Source organism: Callorhinchus milii, unplaced genomic scaffold, assembly GCF_018977255.1.
Source record: "Callorhinchus milii isolate IMCB2004 unplaced genomic scaffold, IMCB_Cmil_1.0 Scaffold16, whole genome shotgun sequence".
Taxonomy (NCBI): Eukaryota; Metazoa; Chordata; class Chondrichthyes; order Chimaeriformes; family Callorhinchidae; genus Callorhinchus; species Callorhinchus milii.
Window position 1 is genome coordinate 16,011,235 of NW_024704757.1, and position 14,774 is coordinate 16,026,008.

At 43.4% G+C, this 14,774-nt stretch overlaps 1 protein-coding gene across 1 annotated transcript; it reads right to left on the minus strand.

The window, feature by feature from the left end:
* Positions 1 to 827: 827 nt before the first annotated feature.
* On the minus strand, positions 828 to 14,774 carry LOC103186887. The gene is made up of 14 exons (XM_042341187.1): positions 14,759 to 14,774; positions 9,988 to 10,099; positions 9,132 to 9,163; positions 9,007 to 9,028; positions 8,857 to 8,884; positions 8,484 to 8,565; positions 7,117 to 7,281; positions 4,765 to 4,973; positions 3,757 to 3,848; positions 3,273 to 3,391; positions 2,613 to 2,821; positions 2,124 to 2,227; positions 1,249 to 1,376; positions 828 to 860 (listed from the first exon to the last, which is right to left on the minus strand). Exons 2-14 carry the CDS (start codon positions 10,052 to 10,054, stop codon positions 828 to 830), a joined length of 1,290 nt encoding a protein of 429 aa, XP_042197121.1. The 5' UTR covers positions 10,055 to 10,099; positions 14,759 to 14,774.

Sequence of the window (14,774 nt, forward strand, 5' to 3'; positions counted from 1 at the left end):
CTCACTTAAGGAGCAGCTCGATGCTATTAATGTGAAGGTGGGTGATCTAGAGAGATGAGATCAGATGGGCCGAAGAGTCTGTGAACCAGCTGAATAAATTCGGCACATATACTCACATAGCTTGATATGATTGGCATGAGATATTAGTGGGGATGGCAGAGAGGTCCTGCCCTGTAATGCTGGGCAGCACGAGCCACAGATTAGTCTGAAACCATTGCTCATAGTCTGCGGCTTTGAATGTCTGATAGAAGGGTCTCAGGAGTTGCAGGAAACTGCTCAGCATCATTTCCCTCACTGTAGAGTTCTGAATGGTTGTGACTCCCATCTGAAACAACACGCAAAGTAATAATAATAATCTTCGCATTTGATATTAAAAATTTGGTTACTCAATCCACGACTGTTTGTGGGGCACTGTCGTGTGTGATTGGCTGTCATGTTTCTCCCACAAAATATACACTGGGGCAGGTGTAGGAAGATAAACTGCCATTTCACTTACGAGTGAAATGGAAGAAGCGGTCTTAAACTCCAAAACTTTCACAGTTAAATAAAAGTTATTCTTACCGCTTTGGCATCAGTGATAAACTGGGTCAAATACACCACCAGGTCACTATAACTCCTGTTTGAAAGTGAGTCGATGATCATCTTGATATCATCTGTGTTGTGTAATGCACTGGAGTTCACTGTCAGCTCCCCCAGCTGCTTGGGGGTCAGAAGGTCCAACAGTTCGAACTGGAGAGACAAAAGGGTTTTTTTTCCTAGTGAAACCACAATCTGACTTCAAAACACAAACAAAAAAAACAAAGTGTATTTATATATACTGTCTCCAGTCACTGGAGACAGGGAATGCTACCAATCAGCTCCTGCAAGCCCAAGCCCTAACAGGTACCAGCTGGAAACGCAGCAGGGAAAGCTTGCCAGAGAGTGTTAGCAAATGCAAGCTGTGTGGTTTTAACTGGTTAGACTCCAGCAGTTACCCCAACACACACTCTGGGCTCTCCCCAAGCCTTGGCTTTTGCCAACCTGCGCCTAACACTTTCCAGAATTAGGTAAGCAGGGGGCATCCCTCCAGAGAGAGAGAGAGAGAGAGAGTGCCCATTCCATTCCAACAATCTATCTCTGGATTACTATGTGTATGTGGGATGCATGGAAATCTCAGCTTAGTTTGTAGACGCTTAAGCAACAGTGATGGGTCTCCGCAGGTGTCAGCACCCGGCTGGCCAAAGAAAAAAAATTCAAAAAATGACTTACGCCGGAAAAATTCTTGTTGAGAGCCAAGAGGTCTCTGATGGAGAATTCTGCCATGAATCCAACAAAGTTCTTCAACACCCATTCCCGGCTTCCGTTAGTGTTGGTGGTACATGCAGCACTGTGGGAATCTGCAGGGGGAAAGGACACATGTCAGTCTCAACACAACAGTCACATTTCTATACGGCTACTCGCTCCATTCGCCCAACACAACAGCTTGTTTCAGTCTACTGCTGGTTGCCTTGCACAGAAGCTCCTGTCCCTGAGGTTGCAGAGTGTCTGTTACTGAATCATTCTCACTGAGGTCCGTGGGCATTCAGCAATACAGAGTATGATGGCGCGGCACAAGCAGGTCAGTGGGCATCTGAGAGAGAAAGCTGGGATGTACATCTCCACACAGCGATAGAACAGGCTACAGTAAAGGCTATTAGAGGCTAGGTCACTGGAGTCGTTCAAGAAATAGTTTGATACCATAATGGGAAGACAGTTGAGTGAGTAGTCTGAAAGCCCAAGATCAATTGGGCTTATCTTCCCCAGTCTCCGTCGTGACCCAAGTTAAACGTTGTGTGTCTGATACCTGATCAGCATTGATCTGGTGAAGGCTGAAGCCCAAACATGAAGTTATCTCCCCCTTCAGAAGCTGCAGTGCAGTTCCTACCTCCTTCCAACTCCTGGTACTTGTACAATACTGTGGTGACAGATAACCTACTAGATCAGAGTATTTACCTTTCTCTTCTCCTTAAACAGCACAAGTGTCCTTTCGCAATGAAATAACTAACCTCCCACCCCCAACAACAATGCTTCACACACAGAGCAAATGCTTTCAACACATCGGCCAGTTTTGGTGATGTAGCTTTGGTGACTTGCTGTTACGTTACCTGATGATTTGAGTTGGAAGCTCAGGAAGTTTTTCCCAAAGTTGAAGATGTCCAGAGACTGAGTCACTGTCAGGTTGAGGTGTACACTGGACAACCCTTTCACTCTGTGGAGATAAATGCAGGAATCAGATTCAATCAGTGCCTCATCCATTACCCTCTCAGTGGATCGTTCAACAAATGGGACGTGAAACCGAGGTCCAGTTTGCCTGTCAAGGCGGACGTTAAGGATCCCATGGCACTGCTCAAAAAGAGAAAGGAGTTGCCCTCTCCTGGTGTCCTGGCCAACAATCCCACTAATAAAAAAATTGGTCACCACTCCATGGCTGTCTGTGGGACACTGCTGTGGGCACCTGGGTGCTGCGTTTTGCCCACAAAATACACAATCGATCCACTTTACAGTATATCCTGTAAGGTGCTTTGAAACATCTCAATGACTTGATAAGGCGCTATATCAAATACCAGGATTATTATCATTGTGGGAAGACTCACATGGCTTGGTAGGATTCACAGGTTATATTCGTAGGAATGTTGGCCAACTCGTCGGACTTGATGCTGGGTAGGAGCGGCGGTAACTTGACCTGGAACCAATCAGTGAAGTCCAAGGGGGTGAAGGTTTGAAAGAGGGGTGTCAATTGCTGGAATATGCCACTCAGAATGGTGTCTCTCACAACGTCATTCTGAACGATTGGAACCACGACCTGGAACAAATTTACAGACAACAGGGCATGAAGCATCACCATGGCATTAGTACCAGCTAGCTGGCACTCAACAACACTCATTGTCTCAGGCGCAGTAGAAGTAAAAGACTTCAGTTAAACAGAGACAAACTGATATGCTCCTGCAATCCACCTAATTGTCATCTCCCTGCTATGTCAGTCCCCATCTCCCCCCACCCCAATGGTGAGGATAAGGTTACAATTAGGTGTACAATATCAGGGTGAAAAACTGTGGACTGTGACTTTTATGCATGAAGATGGCATTCAATTTGCTCACAGAAACAACCCACAAACAGCCTTAAAGTTTATGACCAATTTTATTTGGGAGCATTGTCAGCCAGGACACTGGGAGAAACTCTCTTTATACACGAGTGAGTTCAAAATATTTGCCAGCACCTGTACAATCCCCAAACTGTTTTGGGATCTGACTTACTTCAGTGGAATTCATGTAGGAATCGGTGAAATTCTCTTTCCAAATGAGATCGCTGATCAGACCCCAGTTTTTCAGTAGCCAGTCTCTGGAGCCACTGCTCTTGGTGAAGCAATCAGCACCTGGGGGTAACAGACCAAGTACGTTAGCTGCACCAGCTGAGAGATTTGCAATGAATCATCCTATAATTCACTCAGGTAACCATCTTAAATCTGCAAAACGTTTTGAAAATACACCTACCACTAACTGAGATTTTACTGTTGAACTGAGAATTGGTGTCTACTTTTTTTCTGAAAATCAAATGCCCATCTTCATCTGCACCTCTCTTGCTTACTCTCTCTCTCGCTTCTTCCTTCTTTCTCTCTCTCTCTCTTTCTCTCTCTCTCTCTTCCTTTCCTTCCCTCTCTCCCTCCTTTCCTTCTCTCTCTCCCTCCCTCCCTTCCCCACGCTCTCTCTTCCTCCACCACCTCCCCACCCCATGACTTACCTATGACATCAATAGATCTGAAGATCCATGTCTCTACAATACTCTTCGTGGTTGCCGGCATCTCAGACAAACTTGCATTGAATCCGTGAACACTGATTCCCCCAAAACATTTAAAGAGACAAATGTGAACATGGTGAGTATCACAAACAGAAATAAATACCATCAGCTACGATTCTCGGTCACCAAGCCATTTCTATCACGTTTGCTGTAGCTGAAAACTGCTGTGATGTTCAGGCAACAAGATCTCCCTATTAAGTGCTATGAAATTCCAAGGCCAAGGTATATGTTTGTTAGGTCAGGGTATGAAGGGATATGGGTCAAGGGAGGGCAATTGGAGTTGAGGTACAGATCAGTCATGATTTTATACAATGGCAGAACTGGCTCGAGTGGCTGAATAGCCTCCTCCTGTTCCTATGTTGCTATGACCCCAATCTTCCATCTTGGGAGAGATATTAGTGAGATATTAGTGAGAGGAATGAATGATTTACAGGCTAGAAATTCTTCTGACGTCATAAGAGCATAGGAACTCCAGTAATAAAACGGTCGCTATCAATGTGTAAGATTATCACAAGAGGCGTTATTGCTGATAACATTATACTGTTATTATCATGGCAATTTGACAATTCACTGCGCTGAATGAATGCACTTGTATCATATTAATTCACCTAAAACTCTCAAGTGTTGATGTTATATTGAAGAGTATTGGCTTTTGATGTATTTGGACATGATCTGGGATATACATATACTATACAGTGAATCTCACATAAGTCGTATCAGTTGGGACCGTACATTTAATATGACTTATGCAAAGTATGAGTTGCATCAAACTTGCATGGAATATAAACTCTTGAACGGGACTTGGGCAGATGTACGACTTAGGCGATCATACGATTTGTACAGATTTATGCAAGTTTCACTGAATAGCCACGTAAGCAAGATGATAAAAGTATTATAAGAGATTCTTGAACATTTCGGTTATTGTTAGCAATGCAGACAGATGTTACTTACACAGCCTGGAAGCTCTCACACGACATGTTCTGGGAGTGAAAGGACTCCAGGATGGGTTGGGAAATGCCAGCAATGAATGGTCTGAACAACTGAAACAAGTTCTCCAGAAACGTCACGTTTTTGAAGTTTATGTCGAATTTCCATCTCTCACACAAGGCAGTGAGAAAGGCCTCTTTGGCCTCCAGCGGAATCCGTGCTGTATCATTGATCTGCGCAAATCACAAAGCAATTGTTTGTGGAGAGCAAACCATTATGGTCCTTCAGCCAGGAAGCTAAACCCCACTGAACAACAACAACTTGTATTTATATAGCGCCCTTCACATGGGGTAGCGTCGCAGAGCACTTTAACTGGTCCAGTTACAGTCCACAGAAAGATGTGATTTATCGCACAGTAACGTAGCATTCCGAGCGTAATGTGACCACTTTAATTCCGTTCTACTCTTAGCAACTCTTAACACTCCTCCGCGGGCTACTGATGTATCTATTACCACTTAGTGGTGGATTTAACCACCTACCACTCTTGCTTTTTACGTGACCCTGAAGGATAGTGTGTGTGGAAGTGATTTCACACTATGATGACAGCAACTTGAGGAGAGGGTTTCAGTTGAGTGGGGAGGGGAGGGGGAAGTGATCTATCATTGACATGGCACGTCAAGCTGAGCTCCTTGTCCCACCCCAGCCCGCCCCCTCTCGGCCTGTCTGTCTGGCGGGCCATTCTTTAATGTTCCTGCAGAGCCAACCATCTGTTTCATGATGTTAATAGCGCCAAGTTTCCTAGTTCTGTATGAAGCAGGAAATTCAAGGCAGGTTTCACTTCACTTTCCTCAGGTTAATAAATCAGTCCAGTAGCAGCAGCATGACAAGCAGTCCTTTATAATAATAATAATAATAATAATCCTTGCATTTGATATAGCGCTTTTCACGTCGGAAGGACGTCCCAAAGCGCTTCACAGAACACACTGTAAAGTGAATTGACTGTATATTTGTGGGCGAACGCGGCAGCCAATTGCGCACAGCAATGTCCCACAAACAGTCGTAGATTGAAAATGACCAATTTATTATTGTTTTTGGTTTTGGAGGGATTATTATTAGGCTCTGTGTGGAGTAAGGAAACTTGCCCAAGGTTTCGCCCTCTGCCGGGAATTGAACTCAGGTCTCTCACTGGCAAAGCGAGTGCTCTAACCACTGAGCTACAGGACTCCACTTTGTATTTTGATGATTAGTGCTGTTCAAATGCAATTAGTTGGTGTAACAATTTTGGTATTTCTTCTCTGTGCCAAATAGTTTTGAAATATGCAGTGAATGGAAAACAAATAAACCGTTTCACAACACATCCCTTGCAAATAACAATTGCCTCGTAGGAGATAGTTTTTCTCAATTTTCCATTTTTCCTGTGTTTTTGTACGTTTGTTTCAGATCCCAGGAAAGTCATGCCCACAGACAGGGGTGATGATGCCTTGCGGCATGTTTGCAACAGGTAATAAAAATCAAGATCGATTTACCTCAAGACCAGGAAGATCTGAAATCCTTAAACTTATCACTGGATCCACCAACGCCAGCTCTGACCTCAGAGCTTAAGCCCTGACTTGCAACCTGCAGATGGATCCATGTTCTTCTGCTGACCATAGATCTCAAACATATCCTCAGCTGTCTATGCTTATGTCTACATTGTCATTTACTGTATCTCACCCTTTTTTCTCAATTTTGGGTTGGCCCAGACAATCCGGTTTATCAATATACAGTATAAGCAAGCGTCACTGGTGTTCATTAATTGGTCAAAGACCACAATCATAAGCAGTGTCGCCCAGGGCTCCTCCAAAGCCTGTACTGGTACAGCCAATACATACACACACACACACATACCACACACACACACACACCAAACACATACACACACACACCACATACACACACACCACATACACACACCCACCACACACACACACACACATACACCACACGCACATATACACACACACCACACACATATATACACACACACACACACACACCAAACACATACACACCACATACACACCACACATACACCACACACACATATGCACACACCACACACATACGTTCAATTGTAAAATGTGCAGCACTGCGGACACGGATGGGGCTCTGCATTGTCGGAGCTGCCGCCTGTTTGGTTTTGTCATTAAACCAAGGTATCGTCTGCCATTCAGATGAACGTTAAAAGAAATGGTGAATCTATTTCAAAAGAGGAGAGTGTTGCCCTTCATTTCCAGTTAGGGTGAGTTTGGACATGTCTGGGCATCTGTGAACAGGTTTTGGTTTGAGGCATCTCCACGACTTGATAAAACACAAGAATTATTATTATTATGTTACCTTCCCGTTCAGTCTTTCCAGCGCGTCCTCCAGTTCCTGTTGGCTGAGCTTCTGAATGAAGAGGATGGTGGCATTCTGCTCCGAGCTGCCCACTGGCCTCGTCACCACAAAACAGTGGAGGATGAGGGTCAGATTCTCGGGGGTCAGTTTCGCCAGCAGCGGAGGCTGAGAGGAAACACAAAGGTATACAGATCTCCCGTTTCTACTGCATCAAGGTCAGTGAGTTCAGTAATCAACAGCCTGTTGTGCTCTATGTAAATACCAATTGTGCACAATACTCAGCCATTCAGAATTGCATTCTTTGCCTTGATGTGGATAAACAGCAGTGAATATTTATCCTGCAACAGCAATGAGCAATAATCAATGAGGAAAGGCCCAATATGAGGCCTGGCAGTCCTCAGCCACTGAGTTCAGGGAATCCACCCATTCAGCTCCTGTTATCCTGCAAGCCAAAGCCCTAACAGGTAGCGTGGTCCTTGCTGGAAAGCTTGCCAGACAGTGATGTTAATGTCAAGCTGTGGGGTTTAGCTGGTTAGACTCCAGCAGTTACCTCAAATTCTGGGGTCTCCCCAACCCTTGGCTCTTGCCAACCTGTGTCTAATACTTTCTGGAATTAGATAATAAACAGGATGAGCTGCACAGGGAGAGAGCGCATTCCATTCCAACAATCTATCTCTGGGATTTCCATGTGTAGGTGGGATGCATGGAATTCTCACTTTGGTTTGGAGACTCTGAAACATGGTGGTGGGTTTCCACAAGTGTCAGACACCTGGCTAACAAAACAAAATTATTCCTCTTCAAATACTTATCCAATTTCCTTTTAAATGTTGTTCCGGTTTCAGCTTCAGTAAACCCTTAGCACAAAGCAGCTTCTGATTACCTTCTGAGTGAAGGCGGTTCTTTGAGCCCTTAATTCCCTCGATTCCTTTACCAAGCTACAAATTATTTGTTGACTATCAAATGGTTGAAATATTATCAGTTACTCACCATTTAAATTACACAGATGCTTGAGAAGCCGACTGAGTCTTTTTAAAGTCCCTTTTCAATAACATTACTACATTGTCCGTCTCCAAGGAGATTAAATTAAATTGAAGTAGGGTGGTTCTTGTTGGATAAGCAGCAGGAAGCTTGCTTTCAATGGCAAAGAATGCGGCTTTAAATGCCAGCGGTTATTACCCCATGGCAAAGACAAGGTTTCCCAAGCCTGGACTCTCACCAACACGTGCCAAGTACTCGAAGGAACTTGAAGGTTTGAAAGTCCCCAAGGTCTTAAGTTTCAAATTAGTGCATTGTCTCTCGTTAATCCGAACTGGTTGACATAATTCACAATTTGAACGCTTGCCATGTCTGACCTGTAAGGAACGTACCTGAGCACACGCATATTTCGTAACTGTAAATTTACAGAAATCTTTGATGTTGCCAGAATCTAGTTCCGATTCCAGTAGGGTACTGTGAAAACAAATGACATTTTTGTATAATTACATTGACAGTATAACAAGTTACATAAAAACAATCAGAGGCTTTTAAAACTAAGATCCGTATTTCTCCCAGCGCTGATACAAATTAAAATGTCATTTATGTTAGGAAGACGTCTCAAAGAGATTCGCAGGACTTCACTGTAAAGTTTAGTGACTGTGGATTGTGTAAGTAAACAAAGCAGAAGAAAGAAAGAGAGAGAGACGTGAAGGGCATTATATAATTGTCACCGTTGAAATGTCAATGTCTCTCACTTATACATACCTGTTATTTCCTGCACATATTGCTTGCTCTGTTGAACGTGAAAAAGAAAAATATTAAGGAGAGATGATCAGTTAAAGAGTGTGTTGCTATTGTTTTTGAAAACTGGAATACGATATTTAGTATTAATAAGAAAAATTGCTCAAAACTTACCTCCCGACAGAAAGCCGTCCACCTGACAAACCAAAAAAAACCAAAAAGATATTTTAATGTCTTTCCAACCATAAGTTTAAACGTCAAGATGAATAGAGTGAATGCTTACACAAGCTATGACTTACCAACTTTGTATCAGCAACCGTCACTAAGGAACCTGCAATAAAATACCAGAACAATAATGTTAAACCAAGTCGTCACTTTCTTTCCGTCAGCATAACACATGGCGATGTCTCAGAGGATTACAGTGGAAGAGACAGCGTCCTTTACCATCCAGCTTCCTTTCTGCTCTTGAAGGCACAAACATTGGTTCGCAATCCCATTGGAGTCACCAGTTACATGATCGGGGAGGTCGGCACCACACTGACTGGCATTTGTGCCTCACTAGAAGGCTGGTTCGGCTTTGTATGGACACCCAACCCCTGCCTTATAATGGGGTTCTGCTGGGGGACGCCAGGGAAATTAAGGGATGTGACGGGGAAATGTAATTAGAAGATTTGCCATGATTTATTGGCGAGACGTTGTTCACTCTCTGTGGTCACTATCGCATTCCGGCTCCTGTTGTGAGGGACTCTGGCAAATAGACATGTCTCAGTGAAGCCACCTCCAGAGCCCTCAGAGACAGGTCAACGGAGGCCACAGGCTTCCCTCCCTGCAGCCTTGACCAACACGCACTCCGGTGTCCGCAACCCTCGGCTCTAGCTAACCTGCGCCGAATACTTTCCGGGATTAGGCAAGAAGGGTGTGTCCCTTTGAGGAGGAAGGGATAAATTTTAATCCAGACACAGAGAAACCTATGAGTGTAGGAGGCAGGCATATGTGGAACTCTAGGTCTGGTTTGAATACTCTTTGGAGCATGGGTTTCCATGTGCGTGTGTGTTGCCAAATCCCTGTTACTGTACCCAGAATATAGTGATTCTGTTATTATGTTCAGCTGCTGTTATTGTTCAGCACTTTTCAAACACATGGGCCCATGCTTACCAAACACAATGGTGACTATGAAGATCCCAGGACAAGGCCACCCCAAAGTGTCCGTCTTTGTCCCCATCGCTCAGAAACGTAAGTCTATCCCAAGTCAGACTCAACACTTCATCTGGAGAGAAGGGAAATTGTGGGTCATTTTTATGGGTTTTTNAAAAAAAATCACCCAAAACAAAACTTGCCTTGAGTTTGCAAACAAACAACGCTCAGCTCAGATTGAAAACTGCCAAATTATTACAAATATTACGCTTCTTACATTACATAATTCCTTATTACCTTCAAAATACAAGTGAAAGTCTTACAACGAGAAAATGCTGTTGAGGCGGAATCAATAGAGATGGCGCTGGTGAACCTGAATTAGGTAAGCAAGGTGCGCATTCCATTCCAAACAGAGGGAAATGTCCCACGTGTAAGTAGCATACATATACGACATTCTCGGTCTGGTTTGGATACCCTTAAACATGGTGATGTGTTTCCGAGTGAATGTGAAACTCCGAGCTGACCAAAAAAAAGACACAACAAGAGATAGATGTTGATAATTATCATGTCCGGGTTGAATGCAAAACATTGAGGGCTCAATGCTTATTTATACCAGGGCTCAAAGCAAAACATGCTGGAATATTCAAATCATGAGATTATTGCCACATGCAGCAATGTAGATTAGGTTCAATTCCTCTGCAATACCAAAACTGATTGTCTGCCCTCATTAAATCTGCCCTCATTAAACAAACAGAGAATACAATGTTGTGGGAAGGTACTCTAACCCCTTTCTCGCCGGTCTCCCCTCCTCCACTGTTCACAAAATCCAGCGCATTCAAAACTCCGCTGCCCTCATTCTCACTCGTACCAAACTCCACACCCCGATTATTCCAGTCCTGGCCAAACCCCACTGGCTCCTGTCACAGAGCGGATCCACTTCAAGATCCTCACTCTAGCGTTTAAGTCCCTCCATTCCTTGCCCCCATCTCTCTAACCTCCTCTCTCCCCACAGCAGTATCCGCTGCCTCCGCTCTACTGGGTCCGGCCTCCTCCACGTCCCCCGAATCCTCCGCTCCACCATTGGTGGCTGGGCCTTCAGCCGCTATGCCCCAAAATTTTAGAACTCCCTCCATCAAATCCTTGGCCTCGCCCCCTCCTTCCCCATCTTCAGGTTGCACTTTTCGACCGTGCCTACAGTCACCTGCCCCTCCTCCTGGCTCAACCTCCATCATTGTTAAGCTCTGAGACGCCGCCCAGCGTGCAGGGTGCTATATATATATAAGTGCAAGTTGCCGTTGTTGTTGAAATGTTGTGCACATAAAGATCAGTGACATCAGTGCTAAAAATGGCGAGTTTTTTAGTGCGGGGACTGAAACTTCCTAGTTTGCAACAGAACAGGCCAGACACACAGTAACCTCTATCTTTGTTAACCCCCAAGACACAGCTTAATTGCAAGCGGCACCATTGTGGGCAAGTCCATTCCAACATTGGTTATCCTTGTAACAAAATGGCTCAACTGGCTCTGGCCTCCTGCATGTCCCTCGTGCCCACCGTTCCACCATTGGTGGCCGCGCTTTTGAACCATTTGAACTAATAAGTATTTGTGACTTATATGAGAATAGGATGGAACCATTCCATAAAGATCTCTATAACATGAGAGAAACCATCAACAATAAAAGCAAATTAGACCAATAGGTACAGAGCCTTGGGACATCCTCCCGATGTGAAAGGTGTTATACAAATGAATTTTGTTGTTGTTGTTGTCAGCCTGGTTTAGCTGGTAGCCCTCTGGCCTCTAAATTAGAAGCTTACGGGTTCAAGCCACATATTGGGATATTAAGAACATAAGAACATAAGAATTAGGAGCAGGAGTCGGCCATTCGGCCCCTCGAGCCTGTGCCCCGCCATTCGATAAGATCATGGCTGATGTTCTGACCTAACTCTAATTACCTACTCTATCCCCATATCCCCTAATTCCTCTATTTTTTAAAAATGCTATCAGTCTCAGCCTTGAAGATGTTCAAGGACTGACATCTACAGCCTTCTGGGGTAGCGAATTCCATAAATTCACTGCCCTCTGAGTGAAGAAATGTTTCCTCAACTCTGTTCTAAAAGGCTGACCCTTCATTTTCAGACTGTGACCCCCGGTTATAGATTCTCCCACCGGGGAAACAGACCCTCAGTGTCTACTTTATCCGCCCTTTAAGAATCTTATATGTTTCAATAAGATCTCCCCTAATTCTTCTGTACTCTGGAGAATATAGCCCCAGTTTATTCAGCCTATCCTCAGAGGTCAGTCCCCTCATCCCAGGCACTAACCGAGTGAATCTACACTGCACCCCCTCGAGGGCAAGTATGTGCCTTTTTTAAATAAGGAGATCAAAACTGCACACAATACTCTCGGTCGGTCTCACTAAGGCCCTATACAGTTGCAGCAAGATTTCCCTACTCTTGTACTCTAAACCTTTTGCAATGAACGCTAACGTGCCGTTCGCCTTCTCAGTTGCTGCTGCACCTGCAAACTAACTTTTTGAGACTGGTGTACAAGGACACCCAAACCTCTCTGAACACTAACACTATCTAATCTCTCCCCCTCTAGAAAATAATCTGTTTTTCTATTTTTTCTACCTTGGTGAATAACTTCACACTTCCCCACATTAAATTCCATCTGCCACCTACTCGCCCACTCCCCTCGTCTATCTATATCCCGTTGCAATCTTTTTGCATCATCCTCAGAGCTCACTCTCCCACCGAGTTTAGTGTCCTGTACACCACGTACCCTGGAATATTTCGCTCCCACCCTTGATCTCCCTGAACAATAGAGACAAACTTTCTAAATCAGCGGAATCTCTGCAATATCTGTTAGTCACCTTGAGGGACCTAGAATATCTGGCCAAACAGGTTAGGTGGCTTGACTGCAACACAGGAGGGTGAGAAAAATCACATTTTTTACGTTCTTATTTTCTTTCACCAATGCAATTGCTTGTTGTCAGATTTCAAAACACTGCAGGAGTGTCAGTGGGGGCACAGGTGCCTCTATGACTCATGTCATCCAAACTCACATGAAATGCCCCCCAAATCATATCTATTGACTTATAGGCAGCGCACAACACAATAGAAACTTTAGAAATTTAGAGGAACTCAAACAAATTCCTAAATGTTTTTGAAACAGCTCAGACCCCGGCGCACAGGAGGTTTGCTTTAGGTTAGCGTGCGTTATAATGAGGACAGCAACAATATTGATCCTTACATTTGATTCAGGACTTTTCACTTGTCAGGAGAATGTCTCAACTTCATGGGATTTACTGTAAAGTTGAGCATTTTTGTAGATGAACATTTAAGATTTTTGATATTGTGCTTTCCCCCCCAAAAAATCAAAAAAAATCACAAGGACAGATTAGTGCAAAAAAAAGACATATTATGAGAAGGTCTAGAGGCCAATTCCATTGCATTAATGGGGTAATAATCGCTCCAAAATAATAATAATAATTTGGTCACTCAATCCACAACTGTTTGTGGGACACTGCTGTGCGCAATCGGATGCCGTGTTTTGCCCACAAAATATGCAGTCAATCCACTTTACAGTATATTCTGTGAAGTGCTTTGAGACATCTCACAATGTGATAAGGCGCGATAGCGGATGCAAGGATTATTTTTATTAATATTATTATTATTGTTCTGCAGCACTAGTTTCTCGAGACAAATTATGTCTCTCGACATGAAAATGTTGCCTCCCGTTAATTCCCGAGGACCATAACTTGCCCTTTGCTAACAAGTTACTCAAACTTTCCAAAACCCTCTACTGCAAAAGTTCAGATGAATTTTTTTTAAAATCCGTTCTAAAAGAAGAGCCATTCGGTTCAACATCAAAGCTGAGATTTCAGTTGCCTGCGAAAATGTTTTTGCCTTTGTCTGGCTTGATGTCCTTTTTTTCTCTCTGAGATGCTGTTTCAAGGCACCCTTAACTAGTGAGAATAGAATTAGTGGAATGATCTCTTTCAGGGACTAGTTCACAGCTTTGTTGACCAAATACAAAAAGCACCTGTTCTTTTATTTAACCCATGGAGCATAGATACTACATGCATGAGTTAGAGAACATGAGTTAGAGAATTAGAGTTAATAATCCCTCCAAAACCAAAAACAATAATAAATTGGTCATTTTCGATCTACAACTGTTTGTGGGACATTGCTGTGCGCAATTGGCTGCCGCGTTCGCCCACAAATATACAGTAAATTCACTTTACAGTGTGTTCTGTGAAGCGCTTTGGGACGTCCTCCCGACATGAAAACGCTATATCAAATGCGAGGATTATTATTATTATATTATTATTATAACTTATAATCTCCTTTCAAGCTTAAGAAAACATGCAGCCTTTTAGGGTTAGCCAATTTATAAACTCATTGAAGGATAGAACACTTTATACATCTTATTTTTAAAACTAGAAAATGTCTCTTAAACACATTGAAAATGTCTCAGCTCTCAGTAAACCTGAAATCAATTACTTCCTCTCAAATGTTAACTATTCCCTATACTTTTTCGGACGTTTTCCCTAAAAAAAATCCTATTTCTCCTGGTTTTTAGAACACAGAACACACACATCTGCCAAAACTGAATACCCTTATCTATTTAATACAATCTCAGCCCACCCCACTGTGACAGTTCTGTGTCCCTTTCGTTTTTTTCCTTGCAACCTTTTGCAAGAAAAAAAGAAATCAAACAAAGAAACAAGCAGAAGTTCTATCAAATTAAGTAAATAAAGGAGTGAATGAGTGAGCGAGTGAGTGCACTTACCTTCCTTCCAGCCAGA